The sequence below is a fragment of the Babylonia areolata genome, chromosome 25 (assembly GCF_041734735.1).
Source record: "Babylonia areolata isolate BAREFJ2019XMU chromosome 25, ASM4173473v1, whole genome shotgun sequence".
Classification (NCBI taxonomy): domain Eukaryota; kingdom Metazoa; phylum Mollusca; class Gastropoda; order Neogastropoda; family Buccinidae; genus Babylonia; species Babylonia areolata.
The window spans coordinates 25,106,336-25,128,706 of record NC_134900.1 but is presented as its reverse complement, the minus strand read 5'-3'; the positions used below and the strand labels follow the sequence as shown (position 1 = coordinate 25,128,706).

The window sequence follows — 22,371 nt, the reverse complement described above, 5'->3', positions numbered from 1 at the left end:
TCACCACAGAGAGAGAGAGAGAGAGAGAGAGAGAGCCCTGTTTCCAGTCCAGGGGATGCAACTCTCTCAATGCATGTCGTCTGCGATTTGGTCGCCTAAGATGTTAAAAAATTTAAAGTGCATGCATTTTTTCCTGACATTTGTTGGTTTTGTTCGTAATTTTTTAGCCGTGTATTTTTTCTTTATTTAATATAATGTCTGTCAGGCTGTTTTATTTACAGATGCGGCTTCACCTCTTTTGGAGGTACAGAAGCGATTCCCTTCCATTTCGTAAACATCAGCTGGCTTTAGTGCAAAGAGTCGGAAGCGACTATCCAACCAACAGTGCTCAAACAGTGCGTAACTGACAACGACAGCCGTCTTCACGGTTCACAGGAAACTCTTATTACAGGGTTTCAGCTCTCAATGTACCAGTATGTCTCTAAGCGAATTGTTTTACAGTTGCAAAACAGGCGACATTCAAAAACTTCGGTAAGAAAATCGTCTGCCCCAGTACGTGTATGCGTCTGCACACTGCGCAGATAGTAATTGTTGTTTTGTCGTGACCACAGGGTATGTTTGTAGTAATTAAACATGTACCATGTATGTCACCGTGTCGTTGCGTTGCTGTTTTTGTGTCAGTGTGACACTGTTTTGTTGCAACGAGAAGTGTACTTGGCATCATGCCCGAGGCCTAATCTTATCACTTTTTGCCATCGAGGATTGAACTGAAAACTACTTCAGCATGCAACACATACATCTGCGATACTGAATGCCGGGACCAATGTTAACAGCAATTTCGTGTCTAGTTCATAACAGAGAATGTTTGGACAAGGTCTGTTTCATTCGGGATATAATTTTATATGCAGTCCAGAAAATAACATTACACAAACAAATTAACGGACTACCAAGGATGACTTTGTATCGTTTTTATTGGTTGGGGTTTTTTTATGGGGACAAAAGAAGTGTTAGGACATGTGTTTGCAAAAGTTGGGGAGGGTTGGGAGAGAAGGAGACCTTTATATTGAATACCATTCCTCATTTATTACAGTTAAGTTCATTTATTTATTTATAGTCTGTTTATCAAAGATGATGATATTAGACTGTAATTATTACAGTTAAGATTAATTCGGTTGCATTCCAACAGCTTATGTCGGGAGAGGGAAGTCTGCAATGATGGTGAGTCTGAGACTGAATTTCTAAATCTGGGGTAGATCACTCAATGTCTCAGTCAGGTGCATTACAGAAAAATAATCTAAGATAGTTGAGCCGGTCTGCCATGCGATACTTTAAAGAACTTTCTTTTCTTCTTTGACATCAACCTGAATTCAGTTTTGACATATATACTGAATACATATTTTCAGTTTTGTTTATAAATGTGTATTAGTTGTCAGCAGTTGCTGACTCTGCATTTTGTTGATGATAACCTTTCCAGTTAAGAATGCAGACATTGTGGCCTTTTGATTTAATTATTAAAACCTGTTTTAATTTTGCAGGAGCCTGGTTGAAGAGAAAGAAGTGGATATCAATGTTCGAGACAAGTGGGACAGCACACCATTGTGAGTGTGTATATTCTCCTTTCTTTTTCCGTCTTTCACCATCTCTCTTTAGGCATATGTTTCACTCTCTCAGTTTCGCTCTCTCCATCCTCCACCATTCCTCCAGGCTGAGAAACTGGTTATGCCAAATAAAAAGACTTGTAGACTTGTCAATAAAAAGTATGTTTTGGAATGTCAGATTGAAAAATCATATATTGTTCATGTGAAAAGCTTGAAAAGAAAAAAATTGAAAGTCAAGCTGATAATTGCATTGAATATTCTGATTTAGAAGTTTTGTTATTATTGTTTATATTTCTGATTTTGATGGAAAGAGCTGTACCAAAACAAATGTTTGACAGCTTTCCATTCATCAGCTTGGGTTTATGTGAAGATCTTCATCTGCTCCTTTTTCTTTCTTTCATATAAAAATGAAATTTTGATTATGTGATACTGTTTGTCAACATACTCCTTTTATTTAAATTTACTTATTGAGTTTGCATCATTTACTCATTCATCATTTATTTACTTCATTTATGAACCCTTTTTTTATTTCTTTTTATTTCTTTTTCCTTCTTTTTTTGTCAGTTCATTATCATTTTGATTTCAGTAAACAGTGTGCTTTTCAGTTTTCTGTACTTTTTAAACAATGTTTCCCTCTCATTTTCAGATACTATGCATGTTTATGTGGACATCGGCAGATTGTGCAATACCTGTTGGAACATGGTAAGTTGTCCTTAGGTTAAAATGACATTTGAATATCAGTAGTTATTTGTTTTGTTGCTACGTTCCAGACAGCAAGATGATCATATTGTCAAACTGAATAGTAAAAGAAAAATTGATTCTTTGTGTGATCTTGTGCATTGTATCTATTAGATAATATTGTCAATCTGAACAGTAAAGAAAGACAGAAAATTCTTGGTGTGCTCTTGTACATTGTATTTATTAGATAAGTTATTTAATCTCTGTTTAGTCTACTCCCAGTAAAATGTTTATGAAGTATTGAAGAAAATTTTCAGTTTCTGCTTGGTCTAGTACCTTGTTTTTAGTTTATGTGCATGAGAGTGACCCCATGTGTGTGCAGATTAGAACACACACAGAAATGCACACTTTTTCCCAAGTATGTGTGCTCATACTCACACATACACACACACACACACACACACACACACACACACACACACACACACACACCCTACATACATAAACACATGCACGCACACATATATATGCACGCAAGCACACGTGTACGCATGAATACACACGTGAGCACTTATGCATGCATGCATAGTTACATGCACATCCCTGCCTGCGCACATGCACACACACACTCTCTCTCTCTCTCTCTCTCTCTCTCTCTCCCCCTCCTTGAAGACCGCCGTAGCTGGGACGGGTTGTTTCTGAAATTCTTGTTGACGGGAGGGGAAGACTGACTGGTTCTGAACCGGTTCACACCTGCATGTCTCTGTCCCTGTCCACTACCACCACCCACACTCCCTTGGAGTGCACCCCGTGTATTGTTTCGCTCACTGCCCTCGCTTGAACGAGGGGATTCCCCGTCATGCCTGCGGCCTTCACCTGAAACGTGACCTTTGTCCTCATGACCTGATACTATCGGCTGCTGGGTTGCTGCGGATGCTCCCTTGGCATCGGCGTCGTCGTCGCCTGCTGTCGCTGCCACCTCCGTGAAGGTCCAGGGGACTGGTCTCTGTGGTGCCACCGTCAGCTTGCCTCGCTTGAAAAAGGCAACATTCCCCTCCTTCCTCGCCTCCGCTACAATGCTGGCCTGCTTCCTGGTCAAGTCGTTGGCAATCTTGACACCCTTTTCTTCCAGTCTGCCTCTGTAGTTCTTGTCTGCGATGACTGTCATCTTGTCCCTCCACCTACTGAACTTCACGATCATTGGTTTTGGTTGACCGTCTCTACTTTGCCCTACTCTGTGCGCCTGAGAAATATCATCAGTGGTCCACTTCTTTGGTCCTTGTACAGAGTGTCTGTAACTAATCTTGCGCAGGCATCGTAGGACTCAAACTGACCTGACTGTGGGACACCATAGAAGCACAGATTGTCTCTTCTTGAAAAACTTTCCAGAGTATCACAGTGTTCTCTGATTGTGTCTATCTCCGCCTCCATTTGCTCTGCAGTTGAAAATAAAGTCGACAGGTTGTGGTCGTTCTGTTTACAGGTTGAGAACAGGTCGTGAAGATCTTCCTTCGTTTCCTTTACTGATAAGGACAAGCGTTCATTTTCTTCTTCAAGTCTGTCACACCTCCTACCTATCTCCTCACACTGGGACTTTACATGACTGACATCAGTCTTGATCGAACCGATATCTTTCCTGATAGAAGCCATATCGAGTGTCAATGACCTTGCTGTCGTATGGCCTCCAAGATCTGTGCTGCCATGTCTGGAGAGATGCCGGAGGGGGGACAAATGGAAGTCTGGCCATGGTCAGTATCAACGTTGTTACTGCCTGTCGCACTGTTTGCTGTGCCACACTCTTGACGGCTGGGGGTATCACTGTTCACAGGGCCAGGGTTCAGCTCCACAATGCCACATCAGAGAAAGTATGAAGCCACAAACACGAACAACAAAACTTCCAGTTTGCTCCGCACTGTGATTACTCCTTTGCGCAGTTTCATCACAAACAACACGCGTTTCGTCATGAAGCTGTTGTAAATCCCAAGGAACAGTCTGCATGCAGCATGGAAACACACATTTTTATTAATGAATTGGCTATCGATTTGTCCAAATCAGGAAAGCACGGTATCCAACTTGTTCCTGGCGCTATAGAAATATTTTTGTTGTTATTTGCCGATGATGTTATTTTATTGTCTGATTCAGTTGTAGGACTACAAAATCAACTGAACTGCTTAAAAAGGGAATCAGACAGATTGAGCTTGACAGTTAACCTTGAAAAGACAAACATAGTGGTATTTAGAAAGGGGGGCACTTGTCCAGCAGGGAAAGGTGGTTCTATGGGGAGGAAGATGTTAAAATAATAAACTCTTATGAATATTTAGGAATGATCTTTAAAACAAAAATGAGTATCAGTGCTGCTTTGTCTGAGACCTGTAGAAAGGGCAGGAAAGGTGTTATAGAAATAATGAAGTCTCTTAGAAAACTTGGAGCTATAGATCCGAGCATGTTTTGGAAGCTGTTCGATTCACAAATTGAACCAGTTTTGACATATGCAGCTGAAGTGTGGGGTATGGAAGATGAATGTAAACAAATTGAAGTCATTCATACATTTGCCTTGAAAGATTTTTGAATGTCCCCCTGCATGCATCAAACAAGCAGCTTTATGGTGAAACTGGAAGATACCCACTGCACATCAGAACATCAGTGAAATGTATTAGATATTGGCTGAAATTAGTTTCGCTTCCTATGTCCAGACTGTGTAGGCAGGCATACGAAATGCTTTTGTTTCAACACGAATGTGGCCATTATAACTGGGTATCGAAGGTTAAAAATCTCCTATCAAAAAATGGCTTTGGGATTGTATGGCTAAGCCAGGGCATCGGATGCGAGTCTAGTTTTATCTTAGAATTTAAAGACAGACTTATGAATGTAGCAAGCAAAATTGGCATTCGGAGATAGAGAGTAATGACAAATACTGATGGTTTAATTCTTTCAAAAGTGTTTTTCAGGCAGAAAAGTATTTGTCATGTGTCACAAATAAGTGGCACAGAGATAACCTTATCAGATTTCATCTCAAGAGTTAGTGGTCTAAAAAGTTGTAAAAGATGGTTCTTAGTTGATAATGACAATCTGTCAGATGTTAATTTTCCATCATGTGGAGACGGATTAGAAGATGAAGTTCATTTTTTGTTTCATTGTACTACTTACAGTGACATTAGGAAAAACTGTTCAAAACTGGACTCGTTCACCAGTGTTCCTGATCAAAACAGTGTGGCAAACATTCTTTCATGTAACAACGTATTTTTTTTTCTAAAAGAATTAGCAGGATTCATTGCAAAGGCAATGTAAATAAGAAAAAAGAAAATGGAAATTATAAATTGTGACAGCATTTAACATTCTAGGAAGTCGTCTCAAGATGATCCTCTGTCCGCGCGTGTGTGTGTGATTGTGGGTGAGGAGGATGGATGGGTATGTGGGATGTGTGAGTGAGGTGTGTGTGTGTTTGTGTGACAATCTAGGGTGGTGAGGGGGGTTCAGACAGGGATGGTTGCGACTTGGCGCTCGCGACCTTGTGCGAGAGTGAGCGTGCGTGAATGAATTTGTTTCTGTCTGAGAGCGTGCGTGCGCGTCGGTGTTTATAGTTCAAATGATCATGCAGATTTCTTGAGGTGTTCACAAGAATGCGTGTTGTTTCATGCCCCCTTGTCTGAAGGGCAATGTAACACTGAATGGACATTAAAATCATTGTCTTGTCTTGTCTCTCTCTCTCTCTCTCTCTCTCTCTCTCTCTCTCTCTCTTTCTGCATGATTTTTTTTCCTCTTACTTTCTCCCCTTTCCATTGAATATATGTGTTCTACTGTAACTGATGTAGATTAGGAAAGACAGATTGGAAGAATAGGCCATGCCTATGAGTATGATATTAATCCTTGACTAAACAAACGTTCTGAGTTCTCTCCCCCCCCTCCTCCCCCACACCACCCCATTGCCCCACCCCCCTCCATCCCCCCATCTCTCTCTTATTTATGTTTCAATACTCTGTGCCATGTTGGCAGGTGCAAAGTGTGAGGCCAACACGTTTGACGGTGAGCGCTGTGTGTACGGAGCCCTGACAGACGACATTCGTAACCTGCTGCGTAGCTACAAGGCCATCTCCAATCGCCTGATGAGGAGAGACGGATTTGATGAGTTTTTGCGCAAGTCAGTTGGCTCTTGTCATCACTTATATATCATTTGGTGCATTATGTGTGCTTATGTTTACGTTCAGGTTAGTTTTGTTTTTTTTAATCCTCTAGTAATGGATGTGAGGAAGTTTCACTAGTCATTCAGATAAGACCTTAAACCAAGGTCCCCTGTGAAGCATGTGCTTAGCACACATTAAAGAAACCTATAGGCAACGAAAGGGTTGTCCCTGGCATATCTTTGATTGGTAAACAAATACACTTGCAGGCACCAAAAAAAAAAAAAAAAAAAAGATGGGGGGGGCGGGTGGCGTTGCACTGTTGCAACGTGCTCTCCATAGGGAGAGCAGCCTGAATTTCACATGAGGAAATCTGTTGTGAGAAAGAGTAATTCAGTACAAAAGAACACAATTTTTTTTATCATCAGGTTGCTGGATAGCGGGGAGCATGCAGATGTGGAGTTTTTGGTGCATGGGGAGAAGTTCCTGGCCCACCGCTGTATCCTGTCTGTCAGGTGTCCCTTCTTCGGGGAGCTCTTCCGCACTAAGTGGCAAGGTCGTCGCTCCATCGAGCTGAAGCACACTCTGGTTAGTAATAATCATAATCATTATACTACTGCTGCTAATTCTGCTTCTACTACTACTACTTATGATATTAATGAAATTGATAATATTAATACTAATAGGGGACATTTATAATGTGCTCTGCCTCCTTATTACAGGGGTCCAGAGTGCTAACAATTAAAATCAGATTAGAGCATGGGATTGGAGGGGGGGGGGGTGATTACAAAAAGTTATCCAACAGGGCTCTATAATCAAGACTTATGAACAGGTCAAATGTGTCAGTGACAAAACGCCTACATGCACGCATCCACATGAACACACACGCACTCGCGCGCGCACTCACGTGCACACTACCCCACATGTCAGCGCCTAGACATCCATGAAAGTAGACTTGTACAGATGTGTTTTGAGGCCAGATTTGAACTGGGATCTTGTTTCAGCATGGATTTGTGTTTTTTGTTTGGTTTGTTTTTGTTTGTTTTGTTTTGGTTTGGTTTTTTGATAACCTGCAGTTTGTTAACACTTTCACCGCCAAGCTTGCATTTATGCACAGGCGTGGTAGAGGAACCATGTCACTGAAAGGTGACCATTCATTGGTCTGTTATCCATAAACATACTGCTCTTAATATTCGGTGGTAGGATAGGCCATATTTTCTATACATCGCAGGGGGAATCCCCACCTATTCTTAGCCACTGTCTTTTCTGTGTTTATACCACAAGGGAATTTTGTACTCTAAATTGACTGGCAGTGAAAGGGTTAAAGTGAGTCCATGTCAGTATGCAGAGCAATGGAGTGGTTAGGTAAAAGGTTCCATAGCCTTTTACGGCCATCGGGGCAGTGAATTCTGGGGCTTGGCGAAGGAAGTTGGGGCCCACTCCCCTCCTCCTGCCATTTGAACCCAACCCCAATCAGTCACGCGCTACCCATTCACACCAGGGTGGAGTGAGGAAAAATCGGAGGAAAGTGGCATTCCCAAGGATGCAACACTATTCCAAAACATGGCCTCAAACCCTGATCACTGGTGAACACTGGATCACAACTCCAGTGCCTGAAAGATTTTAGCTATGGCAGCTTGGATGGGGTGGGTGGCCAAGTGGTAATGCATCCAGCTAGGAAGCGAGTATTTGTGGGGTCAAGTCCTGAAATACAAACCTGGATTTTTACTCCTTCCCCCACACTTTTACCCCCCACACCTCCCCACCCACCTACAGCAGACTTTGAGTGGTGGTCTGAGTGCTTGTCATTCAGATGAGACATGAGGTCCTGTGTGCAGCATGCACTTAGCGTAAAAGAACCTATGGCAACTAAACGATTGCCCCTCGATAAATTCTGTTGACAAAATCCACTTTGATAGTGGAATGAATAATGAATACACTTGCAGACTTAGAGAAGAGAAGGAAAAAAAAAACAGGTGGAGCTGCACTGTGGTGACATGCTTTCCCTGGGGAGAGCAGCCTTGATTTCACACAGAAAAATATGTATGTGACAAAAGGTAATACATTTGCTGAGGGCTTTTTTTTTTTTTATCCATTTAGTTTTTTAACAAAAGGAAAACATGCATAGGTACAGGAATACCAACATGCACACACACACACACACACACACACACAGAGAAAATTTACTAGCACACTCCAGTATCAAATGGCATAATAATGATTAGTAGAAACTCATACATTTTAATCTCTGTGCTTATGCGTTTGTTTTATATGTGAACTTGCTCATATGCGTGTGTGTAATTATGTAAGTAATTATATTTGAGTGTATGTATGCATTTGAGGCTTCAAAAAAAATTTTTTTTTTTTTCACTGTTGCAGATGGTTCCTTGGGCATTTCAGTCTATTCTGCAGTATTTATATACAGGTGAGTGAAGAGCAGTGTTTAAGAGGATAAGTTCAGGGTGAGCAGTGGAAATTCATGTTGATTCTCACATTTTCCAGCATATTTGATACATAATTGGGATTGAAGGGTTGCCGGAGTCTGCTTCAGTGGGTCATGGTATGTTAGATTGAACACAAGTTTGGGGAAAAAAATTTCCTTTTCTGTTGGCAGATACCAGCTTCTATTTCTATTTGTTTGGTGGGCATGAAATGATAAAGACTGATTGATTTTGTGCATTCAGGTCGTCTGGAGACGCACATGGACTTTGTGGACGACTGCCTGCGTCTTGCCAGACAGTGTCAGCTACCCACACTGGAGGCTTTGATTGAGAGCTCCATGAAAAAGACCCTGGATTTTCGTAAGCGATAGATAGGTTGTCATGCTGTGGTGTGTGTGTTGTAAAGCTATGTATTGTGTTCCTGTTTTTTCCTGTTTTCTGTTCTCTGACATTTTATTGTTTTTGTTTGAATCTTTTTGTAGAAAGTGAAATGTTATAATAGGACATGGTTTATTTCATGGTGTTTTGTGTTTGTGTGTGTGTGTGTGTTGTCAGTGTTTCGCCCTGATCTATTAATTCACCCTTTACCATTACTTTCCCCAGTACTTTCCCTGTATCAGTCATGGATCATGGGGAATGCTGTTTGCAAAAGGAGGAAACCTGACATCGTGTGAAGATGTGGCAATATGCCAGCACACGAGATACTGTCTTCAGATGTTTCATATGCAGCTAAGGATTGCCATTCACATGTGTGATCCCTGCAGTCAGACTCACAGCCAGTCTTATTCTTATTCTTAGTCTGCTTCTTCATCCTTGACTGTTCCCAACACTGTCACAACACATTTAAGACCCACCATTTTGCACAGAGAAATCTGTTGTAACAGAATGCAATACAGTACACAAAAATACAGTATGTTATGACACAGCCCAACCCAACCCAGTACAACACAACATGAAAAATAGAATTGCATGACTTTCATTGCCAGAAGCATCAAAAACAGTACAGTAGAACAGAACACAACCCAACACACACAAAAAACGAATGGCTTTGACTCTTGTTCCTAGAACTGTCAAAGACAAAGAACACAACACAACAGAATTCATTACAACATAACGCATCAGAATAACAGAATGCAATATAAAAAGAAGAATGGCTGTGATTTCTGTTCCTGGAAGTGTCAAAGAAAATCTATACAAAACCATACAGCATGCAGCACAGTACAACACCGTGTTAAAAATACAACACAACACAACACAACATGACAAAACACAATACAAAACAAAGAACAACAAAAAATGGCTGTGACTTGTGTTCCTAGAAGTGTCGAAGACGGTGCAACACAACACAATACAGAAACAAGAGAAATGTCAAAGACAATACAACACAACACAAAACAACAGAATACAAAATCAAGAATGGCTGTGACTTGTTGCCAGAAGCGCCAGATTCAGTACAAAACAAAAACGAGACTGGTTGTTACCTGTGTTGGCAGAAGCGTCCAAGTCGGGGGTGATAGTGACGACGCTGGTGGTGGAGGAACCAGCCAATTCTTACCTCCTGCAGACAGAACTGGGTCAGCTGACCAACGCTGCCTCCCCACCAGCCTTCTGCTCCTGGGTATACTGCACCTCTGTGTGTGTGGACTGGGGTGGGGGGTTGGGGGGAGGCATGTAGGGATGTGTGTAGAGGGTCAGTGCTTTGTGTGTATGAGTGTGTGGGGTGTGGTGTGGTAGGGAGTTTAGGTGTGGGAGGGTGTGTATACATGTATACCAGTTTGTTCTTAAGTCTTACATCTTTTCACTATAAGTGATAGCATACGAAGGTTGGAAATGGGTGTGGTGGGTGAGTGTTGTGTGTGTGCAAGGACGGGGAAGGTTTGGACAATGGGGGGTGTAGGTGTGTATGTAGTATGTAGGTGTTTGAGTGTGTGTAGTGTGTGTGTGTGTGTGTGTTAGTGGGATGGAGAGATGCAGGTGTGTCACTGGAGGTGTGTGTTTATGTATGTCTGTGTGTGTATGTGTATGTGTCCATTTGGAGGAGGGTAGGAGAGGGTTGCTTCTTGCCAGTGTGTGTGTGTGTGTGTGTCATAGACATACTTTGATGATCACATTTCATGAAAACTAGATTTTACCCAATGCTTGCACTGTCGTGACATACCTTTTTGGGGTGAAAGTTAACAATATAAGAAGAGAAAAAAAAAGACTTAAAACCCAGTGAACATAACCTTTCCCATTTTCTATTACTTTCTTTCCTTTTTCATTTTCAAACTTTTTTCTTTTCATTACCTTTGTTTTCTGTTTTAGCCTTTTTTATATGAAAAAATGGATAACTCAGGATTCCCAAGATCGTTAATCTTTTTTTTTTCTTTCCCAAAAGGTGCAAGGAGAACTGCCGTTTGACCAGCAGGATTTGCAGACCTTTACAGACATCAGCTTTGTTGTGGATGGACACCAGTTCTTATGTCACAAGGTAAGGCATTGCCTGAACAACATGTGGTTGAACTGGTCTTTTGGAAATTCTAGCAGACCTTTAGTGTAGATGCGCCATGGCAGAGCTGGTTAGGTGTTGGACCTCAAATCAAAAGTTCTCGTTGATTAGGGCTCAAGACCCTGTTTTGCTCAGGTGTTGTGTCCTTTGGAAAGGCGCTTGACTCAAATTTTCCTCTCTCCACCCAGGTATGAACGGATACCTGACATAGGTTGGGGAAGGTTTAAACGGTAAAAAGAGATGGTTAGACCCAACCATTCTATGCCAAGCCCTGGACACAGCTATTGAAAATGAATTCACTGCCCCAACGACCCTAAAAAGCTATGAACTTCTTTTTTTTCTTTTTTTTTTTTCATCACTGGTTTGAACACCTGACTGACTTTTTCAGCCTTGAAATTTTTGGCACCTTTTAATTGCGGCTGGCTAGGCTTTAAACACCATGATTTGATTTGATTTCACTGTTGCGCACATGAATCAGTATGCACACGTGAGTGGGTGCGCGTAGGGTAGCTGAACATGGCCCATTTTTATTCCTGTTTAATTTCAGTTATTTATTTGCCTTCATTGCATCTTTCATTTTATTGTAGTTTAATGTATTGAATTATTTGTTGATTTATCTTATTTCGTTTTTGGTTTTAATGTTTTATATGTACATAGGGTATGCATCAGAAGGCCTGACCAGCACATTGGGTGTATTGCGAAATTCAGGCTTGCATTTCTTTTTTTTCTTTCATTTAAAAAATTTTTTAAGCAGATGTGTAGTGTATATGGATCAGTCCATATTCTTTGAAACTGAGGCATTGATAGAACAGGATGTGGTTAAATTGGTCTTTTGAACCTAACTTTGTATTGTTTTGTGTTGCATTGCACTGTAAATAACTTTGTATTGTTTTGTGTTGCATTGTACTGCATTGCATTGTATTGTATTGTATGAATCTTATCACAGCAGATTACTCTGTGGAACTTAGGCTGCTCATCTGGGGAAGAGCATTTCACCACTGTGCAGTGCCACCTTTTTTTTCTGTCTGCAAATGGATTTTTCTACAGAAAGTTACCAGGGACAACTATCTTGTTGTCATGGGTTCTTTTATGCTACACACGGGATATCAGCTTATGGTCTCATCTGAATGCAACTGGACCACCTTTCAGGGTCAAAAGGAGGGGAGAGATTATTAGGCGAGTGAGGGATTCATTCCAACTTGTACACATTCCTTTGCTTCCAGGGCAGATGTTTTATCACTTGACCACCACTCCACTCCACAGCCTTGTTTTGGACTCGGGTGTGATAGGGTTTTTAGACCTGAACCTATTTTTAGATTGAGCTTTTTTCTCTCTTTTTTCTTTTCTTTTCTTTTTCCTGTCTTATTATCTGCAGTGTTTCAGTGATATTGCTCCCATACTGCTCATCCAGAGTCCTCATGCACAGCCATATACAGGTTCTTCTTCTTCTTCTGCGTTCGTGGGCTGCAACTCCCACGTTCACTCGTATGCACACGAGTTGGCTTTTACGTGTATGACCGTTTTTACCCCGCCATATAGGCAGCCATACTCCGTTTTCGGGGTGTGCATGCTGGGTATGTTCTTGTTTCCATAACCCACCGAACGCTGACATGGATTACAGGATCTTTAACGTGCGTATTTGATCTTCTGCTTGCATATACACACGAAGGGGGTTCAGGCACTAGCAGGTCTGCACATATGTTGACCTGGGAGATCGTAAAAATCTCCACCCTTCACCCACCAGGCGCCGTCACCATGATTCGAACACGGGACCCTCAGATTGACAGTCCAACGCTTTAACCACTTGGCTATTGCGCCCGTCATATACAGGTTCACCTGTCATAGTTCCAGTATCAGCAGTCCACAGGGAACTATCAATGTTTTGGTCGTCAGGTGGCCACACACCAGAGGAGACCCTGTACTGCTGCTTGAGGTGTTCAGTAATTCCTGTGAGCAGCACAGTTTGACTTCATTTGATCTGATGTGGTGACGGGCGCAGTAGCCGAGTGGTTAAAGCGTTGGACTTTCAATCTGAGGGTCCTGGGTTCGAATCTCGGTGACAGCGCCTGGTGGGTAAAGGGTGGAGATTTTTCCGATCTCCCAGGTCAACATATGTGCAGACCTGCTTAGTGCCTGAACCCCCTTCGTGTGTATACGCAAGCAGAAGATCAAATACGCACGTTAAAGATCCTGTAATCCATGTCAGCGTTCGGTGGGTTATGGAAACAAGAACATACCCAGCATGCACACCCCCGAAAGCGGAGTATGGCTGCCTACATGGCGGGGTAAAAACGGTCATACACGTCAAAGCCCACTCGTATACAAACGAGTGAACGTGGGAGTTGCAGCCCACGAGCGCAGAAGAAGAAGAAGAAGATCTGATGTGGTGACTGGTGCAACAGCTGAGTGGTTAAAGCATTGGACTTTCAGTCTGAGGGTCCGGGGTTCGAATCCCAGTTGCAGTGCCTGATGGGTAAAGAGTGAAGATTTTTTCAATCCCCCAGGTCAGCAGATGTCCAGACCTGCTAGTGCCTGAACCCGCTCCATGTGTATTCACATGCAGATCAGATATGTACATTAAAGATTCCATAATTCATGCCATTCATGGTGGGTTATGGAAGCAGAACATAACCTGCATGCACCCCTCTGAAAATGGAGTATGACTGCCTACATGGTGGGGTAAAAATGGTCATACATGTAAATTCCCACTCGTGTATACGAGTGAACGTGGGAGTCGCAGCCAACAAATAAAGAAGAAGACAATGACAAAGATTTGATGTGATGTGACGGTTGCAGGCGTTTTTCTGTGAGCGGAGCGACTACTTCAAGGCTCTGATCCAGGACCACTTCGGGGAGGCTAGCAGCAGCAGCAGTGACAGTGTGCCCATCATCACGCTCAGGGATGTCGGGGCCCATGTCTTCCACCGCGTCCTCACCTACATCTATCAGGACTCCTGTGATGTGAGTGCTGCTGCATCTGTCGCTGGTCATTTGACGTCATGCAGTCTGAATGGTGTAGATTTTCCACCCTTCAGATTCTCTCTCTCTCTCTCTCTCTCTCTCTCTTTCTCCTTCTCTCACCATCTTTATCATTGTTGTGTCTTATTGTTATTGTTGTCACAAGGACAGATTGGAAGATTTGGCATTGCCTAAAATTTTTATCCTTGAGTAATAAAGTTTTGAATCTTGAATCTCTCCCTCTCTTCTCGCTTACTCCACTACCCTCGTGAAATAAAAATTGTTTCGTTTCATCTCTCTCTCTCTCTCTCTCTCTACTCTCTCTCACTCTCTCTCTCACTGTGGCCATCCCTCGCTTCCTCTCTCTCCCTTTCCCCTCCTTGCCCATCCCCTTCCTCCTGCTATCTTTCATTTTTCTCTTGTGTGTACAGCTCTCCCTCTCTGTCCCTCTTCCCTTCTGTTTCTTTTTCTCTGTATGCTTCAACTTCTTCACTTCCAGTGCTATGCATGCTTGACACATCTCTCTCTTTCTCTCTCAAGATGAACTTCCTTTTGTGTTGAAGTGTCCTGCTCTGTATGATGTGTTTGAAACTTATCCCAAAGAAGTATTATGAATATCCATGCTTATTTAGATTCTGCTTATTGACGGCATCTTCTAATGATGGTATTATTTGTAACTTGGCATGGTATCTGTATAGAGCTTTTAACCCTTTCGACAGTTCAGGTGCCGATCAGCGACTTCCTACTTAAACGCTTCAGACGCCGATTGTCGACTTGTACGCTAAACGCCTCGGGCGCCGATTGGTGACTTGTACACTAGAGTTACCAACCACGCTCGTTCTTCTTTTCGTGAAATCACACAAGTTCAAAATGTTCACCACATGTTTCTGGAACGTCCACTGTACGTTTGACTTGCAAGTTGACGCACATTGTTGAATATTTCCGAATTTGAATAGCAGATTTCTCCAGTCGAAGCATGGCCAGCACTTCAGGAAACAAACGAAAGAGTGTTTACAACACCACGGAGGCAGTTCAAATGATTTTAGATGATAATTCGCCCGCTGTAGTGCCGATTGCTGACAGTGGAGAAGAATTTGCCAGACCAGTCAAGAATGATTGACAGGTAACACAAAGATATTTAATAATGTACAAAGACATTTGTGAAAGGAGCCATGAAACCTTCCAGTTTTGCAACATATAGTGTGTGTGGTGTTGGCGTTTCCAAAGAGGATGTGTTTTTTTGTGGGGTTTTTTGTTGTTTTGGTTTTTTTTGTTTTTTGTTTTTGCTATATCAAAGACATTTGTGAAAGGAACCATGGAACCTTGTTTTACAACATACAGTGTGTGTGGTGGGTGTGTCTGTGTGTGTGTGTGTGTGTGTGTGTGTGTTATCTGTGCACATAGGTGACTGCACATTTTATTACATTGTGTTATGTCTGTGTTTCCAGTTGTATTTCCCGGTCTGTATGTCCATTTTTCATTTTTAAAACAACTAAGAATATGTGAAAGTGAAAACTACTCAAAAGTACATACTTCTTCATTTTCATCAACTGATTTCAAAATTCAGTCAATGTGCTCATACAAATAAACATGCTTATAAACATGCTTATCATCATTTGCATTCTTTGCCCTTTAAAGTGAGCTATGAATGAAGAAGATTGAATGAGTACAAGCAAAGCTATGGCCAGTTTAAGTGGGTTGGTGGTGACACAGTTTTCCCTCTCCTGCACAGCTGGTTTGGACAGAAGTGTACTGCTGCTCAGCTGGTTTGTACACCTCTGGTGATGAAAGGGTTAAGTTCAGAGAGATGGTATTGTCTTAGTTTCTTTGGTTTTTTCTTTGGTTATCTAGTTACAAAAACAGTAGTATATATGCTGACAATTATGGTGGCATTTGCAAAATTTGTTATCACCCCTTGGTTGTATGGGGTTGTGTCCTGTAATGAATATATTAATTGAATCAGAATCTCTGCCCCTTACCATTTCTTTTTTGCTTTCGCTCTCTTTTCCTTATCTTTTCTCTCCTGCCTTTCCCTCGCCCTCCCTCTTTCCCTCTCTCTGCCTCCCTCTCCCTCCCATTTCCCATGCATCTTTCTCTCTGCCTCCTTCCTTTCTATCTCACCCCTCTCTCTCTCCCTCTTTTTTTCATTTTCCTTTTTTCCCCAACCCGTTATCTTCTTCCCAGAGGGCACAGCCTATGATGTGCTGTGCATCGCAGATATGTCCCTCTCCTCACCTGTACACCCACGCACAACCCCCTCGTCCCTCAACCCTGCTCCCTCCATCATCCTTCCCTTCCCTTCCCCCTTTCTTTCTTTCTTTTTACCCCAAATGCTTCAGCCCCTTCCCTTCCTGTGTCTGTCAGCTGATGGAGGACACAGCCTACAATGTGCTGTGCACGGCAGACATGCACCTCTCTTTCTCTCTCCCCATACCCCCACGCTCATCCCTCTTGTCCCTCAGCCCTGCTTCCTCCATCACCCTCCTTCACCCCTCCCCTCCCTTTCCCCTTTCTTTCTTTTCCCCCTCCAGTGCTTCAACCTCTTACTTTCCTGTGTCTGTCTGTCAGCTGACGGAGGACACAGCCTACGTGCTGTGCACAGCAGACATCTCTCTCTCTCTCTCTCTCTCTCTCTCCCCTGTACCCTCACGCTCAACCCCTTCATCCCTCAACCCTGCTCCCTCCTTCACCCCTCCCCTCCCATTCCCCCTTTCTTTCTTCCCCCTCCCAGTGCTTCAACCTCTTCCCTGCCTGTGTCTGTCAGCTGACAGAGATAGAGACAGACAGGCAAGCCAACAAACATATAGATTGTGCGCTTTCAGAAACCTGTTTTCATAAGCATGGGGACGGGGAGGAAAGCACCACACTATCAATGGTGATGAACATCAGCACCAGCCACCCTGTATGTAGGTATATGTATGTACATCCTTATTGACAGAACCGTATCTGGGACCAACCCTGCTCCCTCCTCCACCCCTCCCCTTCCTTCCCCCTTTCTCTCTCCCCCCACTCCCCACAATGCTTCAGTGTTTCCTCTTCCTGTGTCTTGTCAGCTGACGGAGGACACAGCCTACGATGTGCTGTGCACGGCGGACATGTACCTGTTGCCGGGTCTGAAGCGTCTGTGCGGGGCAGCCATGATCGCCTTGACGACGCTGGACAACGTGGTGTGGATGGTGCGCATCGCACGCCTCTTCTCCCTGCCCCGCCTGGAGGCCAGCTGTGCAGAGTTCATCGCGAACAACATCTTTGAGGTCTGTCCTGTTTGGAAGAAGAATAATTATAATGTGAGGTGTATTTGCTTAGTAGAAACGCGTCCGCCAAGGAAGCAAGAGAATCTTAGCTCTTGGGATTGAGTTCCACCCTCTCACTGGTATTTTCTCCCCCTCCACTAGAGTTTGAATTGTGATCTGGGTTATAGCCATAAAGATGAGACCTCGAAAAACCAAGGTCCTGTGTTTAGTATACACTTCTTCACTGGTTTCTTCTTCTTCATCATCTTCTTCATTTTCTTCTTCTTCTTCGTTCGTGGGCTGCAACTCCCGCATTCACTTGTATGTACACGAGTGGGCTTTTACATGCATGACTGTTTTTACCTGGCCATGTAGGCAGCCATACTCTGTTTTCGGGGGTAGAAGTAGTATGATAATGTGTGGTGTGGTGGCCTGGTGGTAAGGTGTCTGCCTATGAAGCAAGAGAATCTGAGTGCAGGGGATTGAATCCCATGCTCACTGGTATTTTTTCCCCCTGCACTAGACTCTGAATTGTGATGTGGGTGATAGTCATAAAGATGAGACCCAAAAACTGTGTGTAGTCTACACTTCTTCACTGGTTCTGTCTTCTTCTTCTTCTTTTTCTTCATTCGTGGGCTGCAACTCCTACGTTCACTCTTACGTACACAAGTGGGCTTTCACATGTATGACCGTTTTTACCTGGCTGTGTAGGCAGCCATACTCCCGTTTGAAGGGGTAGAAGTAGTATGATGATGTGTGATGTGTTTGCCTGGAAGCAAGAGAATCTGAGCACACAGGACTGAATCCCACGCTCAGCGTTATTTTCTCCCCCTCCACTGGACCTTGAGTGGTGATCTTGGTGCTGGTCATTCAGATGACACACACACACACACACCAAAAAAAAAAAAGGTCCCATGTATAGTATACATTTCTTCACTCGTCCCAAAACCAGGTCTGGTCATTGGGGTACTGCTTTGCTGAACGCATCACTAACATTTTCTATTTCTGGCAGTTATAGGATAGGGCCTGAGTTTTGGTAAAGCTCCTCTCTGTCCACTCAGTGATGTTGTCTGCCCACATTTTTTCACTATGTGCCTCATCTTTTCCCGTGCACTGTTCCCTGAAGGATGGTCAAGGAAAGCCTGTCTTGTCACACCGCTATACCATCTCATTTTTCTTTTCTTCACTGTGGTCAGTAGGTTTTCATATGCATGCACACAGTTTTTATACTGACCAACGTGCTGTCTGATGGTTTTCCTGACTTCTTCAATTGTTGTATGGTCCTTGTAAGAGATGCAAAGGAGTCTCCTCAAGCATCTCATTTCCACAGCTTGGATCCTCCTCTGAAGCTCTTCTCTATACAGGCTTCTGTCTTGCCAATCGCATGCAGTTAGCACACGTGTAGGCAATCATTCTCTGTTTTCGGGGAGGTGCATGCTGGCTATGTTCTTGTTTCCATAAACCCACTGAACGCTGATATGGATTATGGGATTTTAACGTGTGTATTTGACCTTTGTATACGTATGAACACAAATAGGGTTCAGCCACTAGTGGCTGTGCACATCTGTTGACCTGGGAGATAGGAAAAATCTCCACCAGGCGGCGTGACCGGGATTCGAACTTGAGGACCTTCAGATTGAAAGTCCAACGCTTTAACCACTCAGCTGTTGCGCCCGTCACTAGGATTCGAACCCAAGACTCTAATGCTCTGTGGCCTTACTATGATAATGATGATAATATATAGCATGTTTCTCCAGAAATACTGCTCGTGCTTTACATTTCGTTCCCCACTCACCACCTCCCCTATCAATACCCCTTCCCCCCTCGCCCCCACCACCACACACATACACACGGAAGCATGTGTCAGAATACACTCATGCAACTGAGCATTGGAAACAGCCCACCCACCCATGACGCCCTCCAGAAAATGCATCCCAGCAGCACGCGATCAGGCATGTACCATGTACACACACACACACACACACACACACACACAAATGCATGTATGCTTGCTAGAACCCCACCACACACACACAAATGGCAAACGGCTTCCCCCACAATAAAACATGCATTCAAAACCACATCATACCAAGGCCAGCACTGACAAATTACTGTTTGTTAGAAAAGACGTGTTTTCAGAGCAGGCTTAAAAAGATTTCAGTGAGACAGAACATCGCAGAGTACTGTAACACTATCCCCCTTCCCCCACCCTGTCCCTTCAGGTGGTGGAACAGCAGGGGTTTGCATACTTTTAACACTATACCCTCTGTCAATTCAGGTGGTGGAAGGAGTTTGCATACTTTTAACACTATACCCTCTGTCAATTCAGGTGGTGGAAGGAGTTTGCATACTTTAACACTATCTCCTCTGTCCCTTCAGGTGATAGAGCAGGAGTTTGCATACTTTTAACACTATCCCCTCTGTCCCTTCAGGTGATAGAGCAGGAGTTTGCATACTTTTAACACTATCCCCTCTGTCCCTTCAGGTGATAGAACAGGAGTTTGCATACTTTTAACACTATCCCCTCTGTCCCTTCAGGTGATAGAACAGAAGGAGTTTGCATACTTTTAACACTATCCCCTCTGTCCCTTCAGGTGGTGGAACAGAAGGAGTTTGCATACTTTTAACACTATCCCCTCTGTCCCTTCAGGTGGTGGAGCAGCAGGAGTTTGCAGACCTGGTGACGGAGGATGCCAGCCAGGTGAAGGGTCGGCAGGAGACGGACAGCATCGACATCATCGACGAGGTTCGGTTCTACGTGGCCAACATGGTGCACAGCATGTCGGAAGTGACCGACGCTGAGGACCGCCTGCGACTGATCGACCAGCTTCTGGAGGACCTGGAGCTGGATGGGTAGTGGGTGTGGGTGTGTGTGTGTGTGGCCACACTGTGATAATTCTTCATCGTCGCTGTTATCGTCGTCATCGTGTTGTTGTTGTTATTGTGTTGTTGTTTTTTAATGAGAACAGACTTGTGTGATCCTTACCCTCTCTGGTAGATAATGATGAGAATAATATCTCTGATTGATAATGATGAGAATAATAATTCCTGCCTTTCATATGACACAATTTCCAGTACAAAAGTTGCTCAGAACGTCCTCCTAACATGATCCAGTCAAAAGTAAATGTGACGTGAAAACATCATGAAAGGTGGCTTTCTTTTTTTAATTCAGTTTTTAATGTCTTTTCACTTTGAGTGATATTACAAGGCTCTCAGTCAGTAAAAACATCCAGTGTGTTTATGTGTGTACAAATCAGTACTCGTACCCATAAATACAGCAGCACATTTTTAAACTGATCAACAAAGCAGTAAAATTGTTAAGTAAATGATGCTTGGATTATATTTTTAGTGATATATATTTCATGAACAAAGCGAGTAAGAGAAAAAGGGGTTACAAGGGGGAGTGGAAAACAATAATGATACTGAGAACAAGAATGATGGTAAGGAGGAGAAGAAGAGAAGTGTATATATTGCGCTGCGTATTGTGCTGAGACAGATCGAAGCAGTTACTTACATGCTAGTCATTCACAGACAAACACACACACACACACACACACACACACACACACACACATAGCTCTCATTCAGAGAAATGAATTATAAGACTTATCTGTCTATCTGTCCATCTCTCTCTCTCCTCTCTCTCTCTCACTATATATATATATATATATATATATATATATATATATATATATATATATATATATATATATATATATTTATTTATTTATTTATTATTTAGAGAGAGACTGTACACAAGGGAGGGGGGGGGGAGCTATTTTGGAAAGAGGTTTGTTGTTTTGGCAAAGCAAGGCAGAAATTTATTTCACCTGCCCCCACGGAGGCATTGAAGCAGTTCACGCATTCATCTTTTGCACACAACATATGAATTAAAAGTGATGTAAAAAAAACTTTTTTTTTTTTTTAAAAGCTAACTTTAGCAAACAAGCAAATACAAATCAACAAGTCAGTTTTCCTTTGCAATTGGATAATGAAGCAAACAACCATACAAAAATCAATGTTGGAACATTTTATTAGGTTTATTAGGTTTCAGCAGCAGCGTGTATTTTGAGCTTTGACATTCATCTGGGTTGTACTGCACTCTTAATAGTCTTGCTACATTTACCTGGGTTGTACTACTCTCTTAATGGCCTTACTTCACTTTGGCTCAGACTAATACCACTTCAAACCAAAAACAACTACAGTGCTTGAATTGTGACACAGATAGATCCAATGTACCCTTTAAAAAAAAAAAATCAAGATTTTACAAGTATAATGGCAACAAAAAGTCATACAAAAATGATTTTTAAAAAAGAAGAAGAAAGAAATAAACACAAAAATTCAGAATAATACAGATAGAACACTTTTTACATAACTTTTTTTTAATAAGTTACATAACATACATGCCCACACCCAGTACCCTTTTAGTGTATCTGCAAATACTTTTAATCTGTGGGAGAGTGATGGAAAACATTGAAGCACAGACTCAAACAAGTCATGGTGCTGGCCCTCTCATAGGAACTGGCTTTCTACATTATTTACGCCTCCAGCAGTAGTTGTACAGATCTGGTTAGTTTTGTTCAAATTTATCACCTTCTATGAAGGCAAAAAAAGGTTTATTCATAAAGCCACTCTTAGGTGACTTGTGTCTGGACTTTGTGCATGCCTATGAAGTATCGTGCATTGCTTTAAAAACAGAACTGTGTCATTTTTTGTCTTTTTTATCTGCTTAATTCCACCTGAAGTGGGTGACATTTGACAGATGTTCAAAGATTTAAAAGTGGTAAACATGTTTTTGAAGTGCAAGAAACTGTTAGGATGTTTTTATTTACAGTATTTGCTAAATGGTACACAAAAGATGGTTACTTGCAGCATGATTAGTGTGAGTGTGTGTGTTTGTGTGTGTGTGTCTCTGTG

At 42.6% G+C, this 22,371-nt stretch overlaps 1 protein-coding gene across 1 annotated transcript; it reads left to right on the top strand.

Annotated features, from left to right (window-relative positions):
* The first annotated feature begins 266 nt into the window (after positions 1-266).
* On the top strand, positions 267-21,096 carry LOC143299676 (ankyrin repeat and BTB/POZ domain-containing protein 1-like). The gene is made up of 12 exons (XM_076613019.1): positions 267-471; positions 1,476-1,538; positions 2,185-2,240; positions 6,210-6,354; positions 6,763-6,922; positions 8,714-8,759; positions 9,019-9,135; positions 10,269-10,393; positions 11,153-11,245; positions 14,060-14,224; positions 17,275-17,475; positions 20,105-21,096. The coding sequence occupies exons 1-12, from the start codon at positions 416-418 to the stop codon at positions 20,309-20,311; spliced, it is 1,434 nt and encodes a 477-aa protein (XP_076469134.1). The 5' UTR covers positions 267-415; the 3' UTR covers positions 20,312-21,096.
* Positions 21,097-22,371: the final 1,275 nt, after the last annotated feature.

Excerpts from the sequence above, each read along its gene's own strand:
- LOC143299676 (XM_076613019.1), top strand. The coding sequence starts at position 416 with ATGTCTCTAAGCGAATTGTTTTACAGTTGCAAAACAGGCGACATTCAA. Across the intron at positions 9,136-10,268 it reads GAAAAAGACCCTGGATTTTC|AAGCGTCCAAGTCGGGGGTG; the intron begins GTAAGCGATAGA and ends CTGTGTTGGCAG. Across the intron at positions 10,394-11,152 it reads CACCAGCCTTCTGCTCCTGG|GTGCAAGGAGAACTGCCGTT; the intron begins GTATACTGCACC and ends CTTTCCCAAAAG.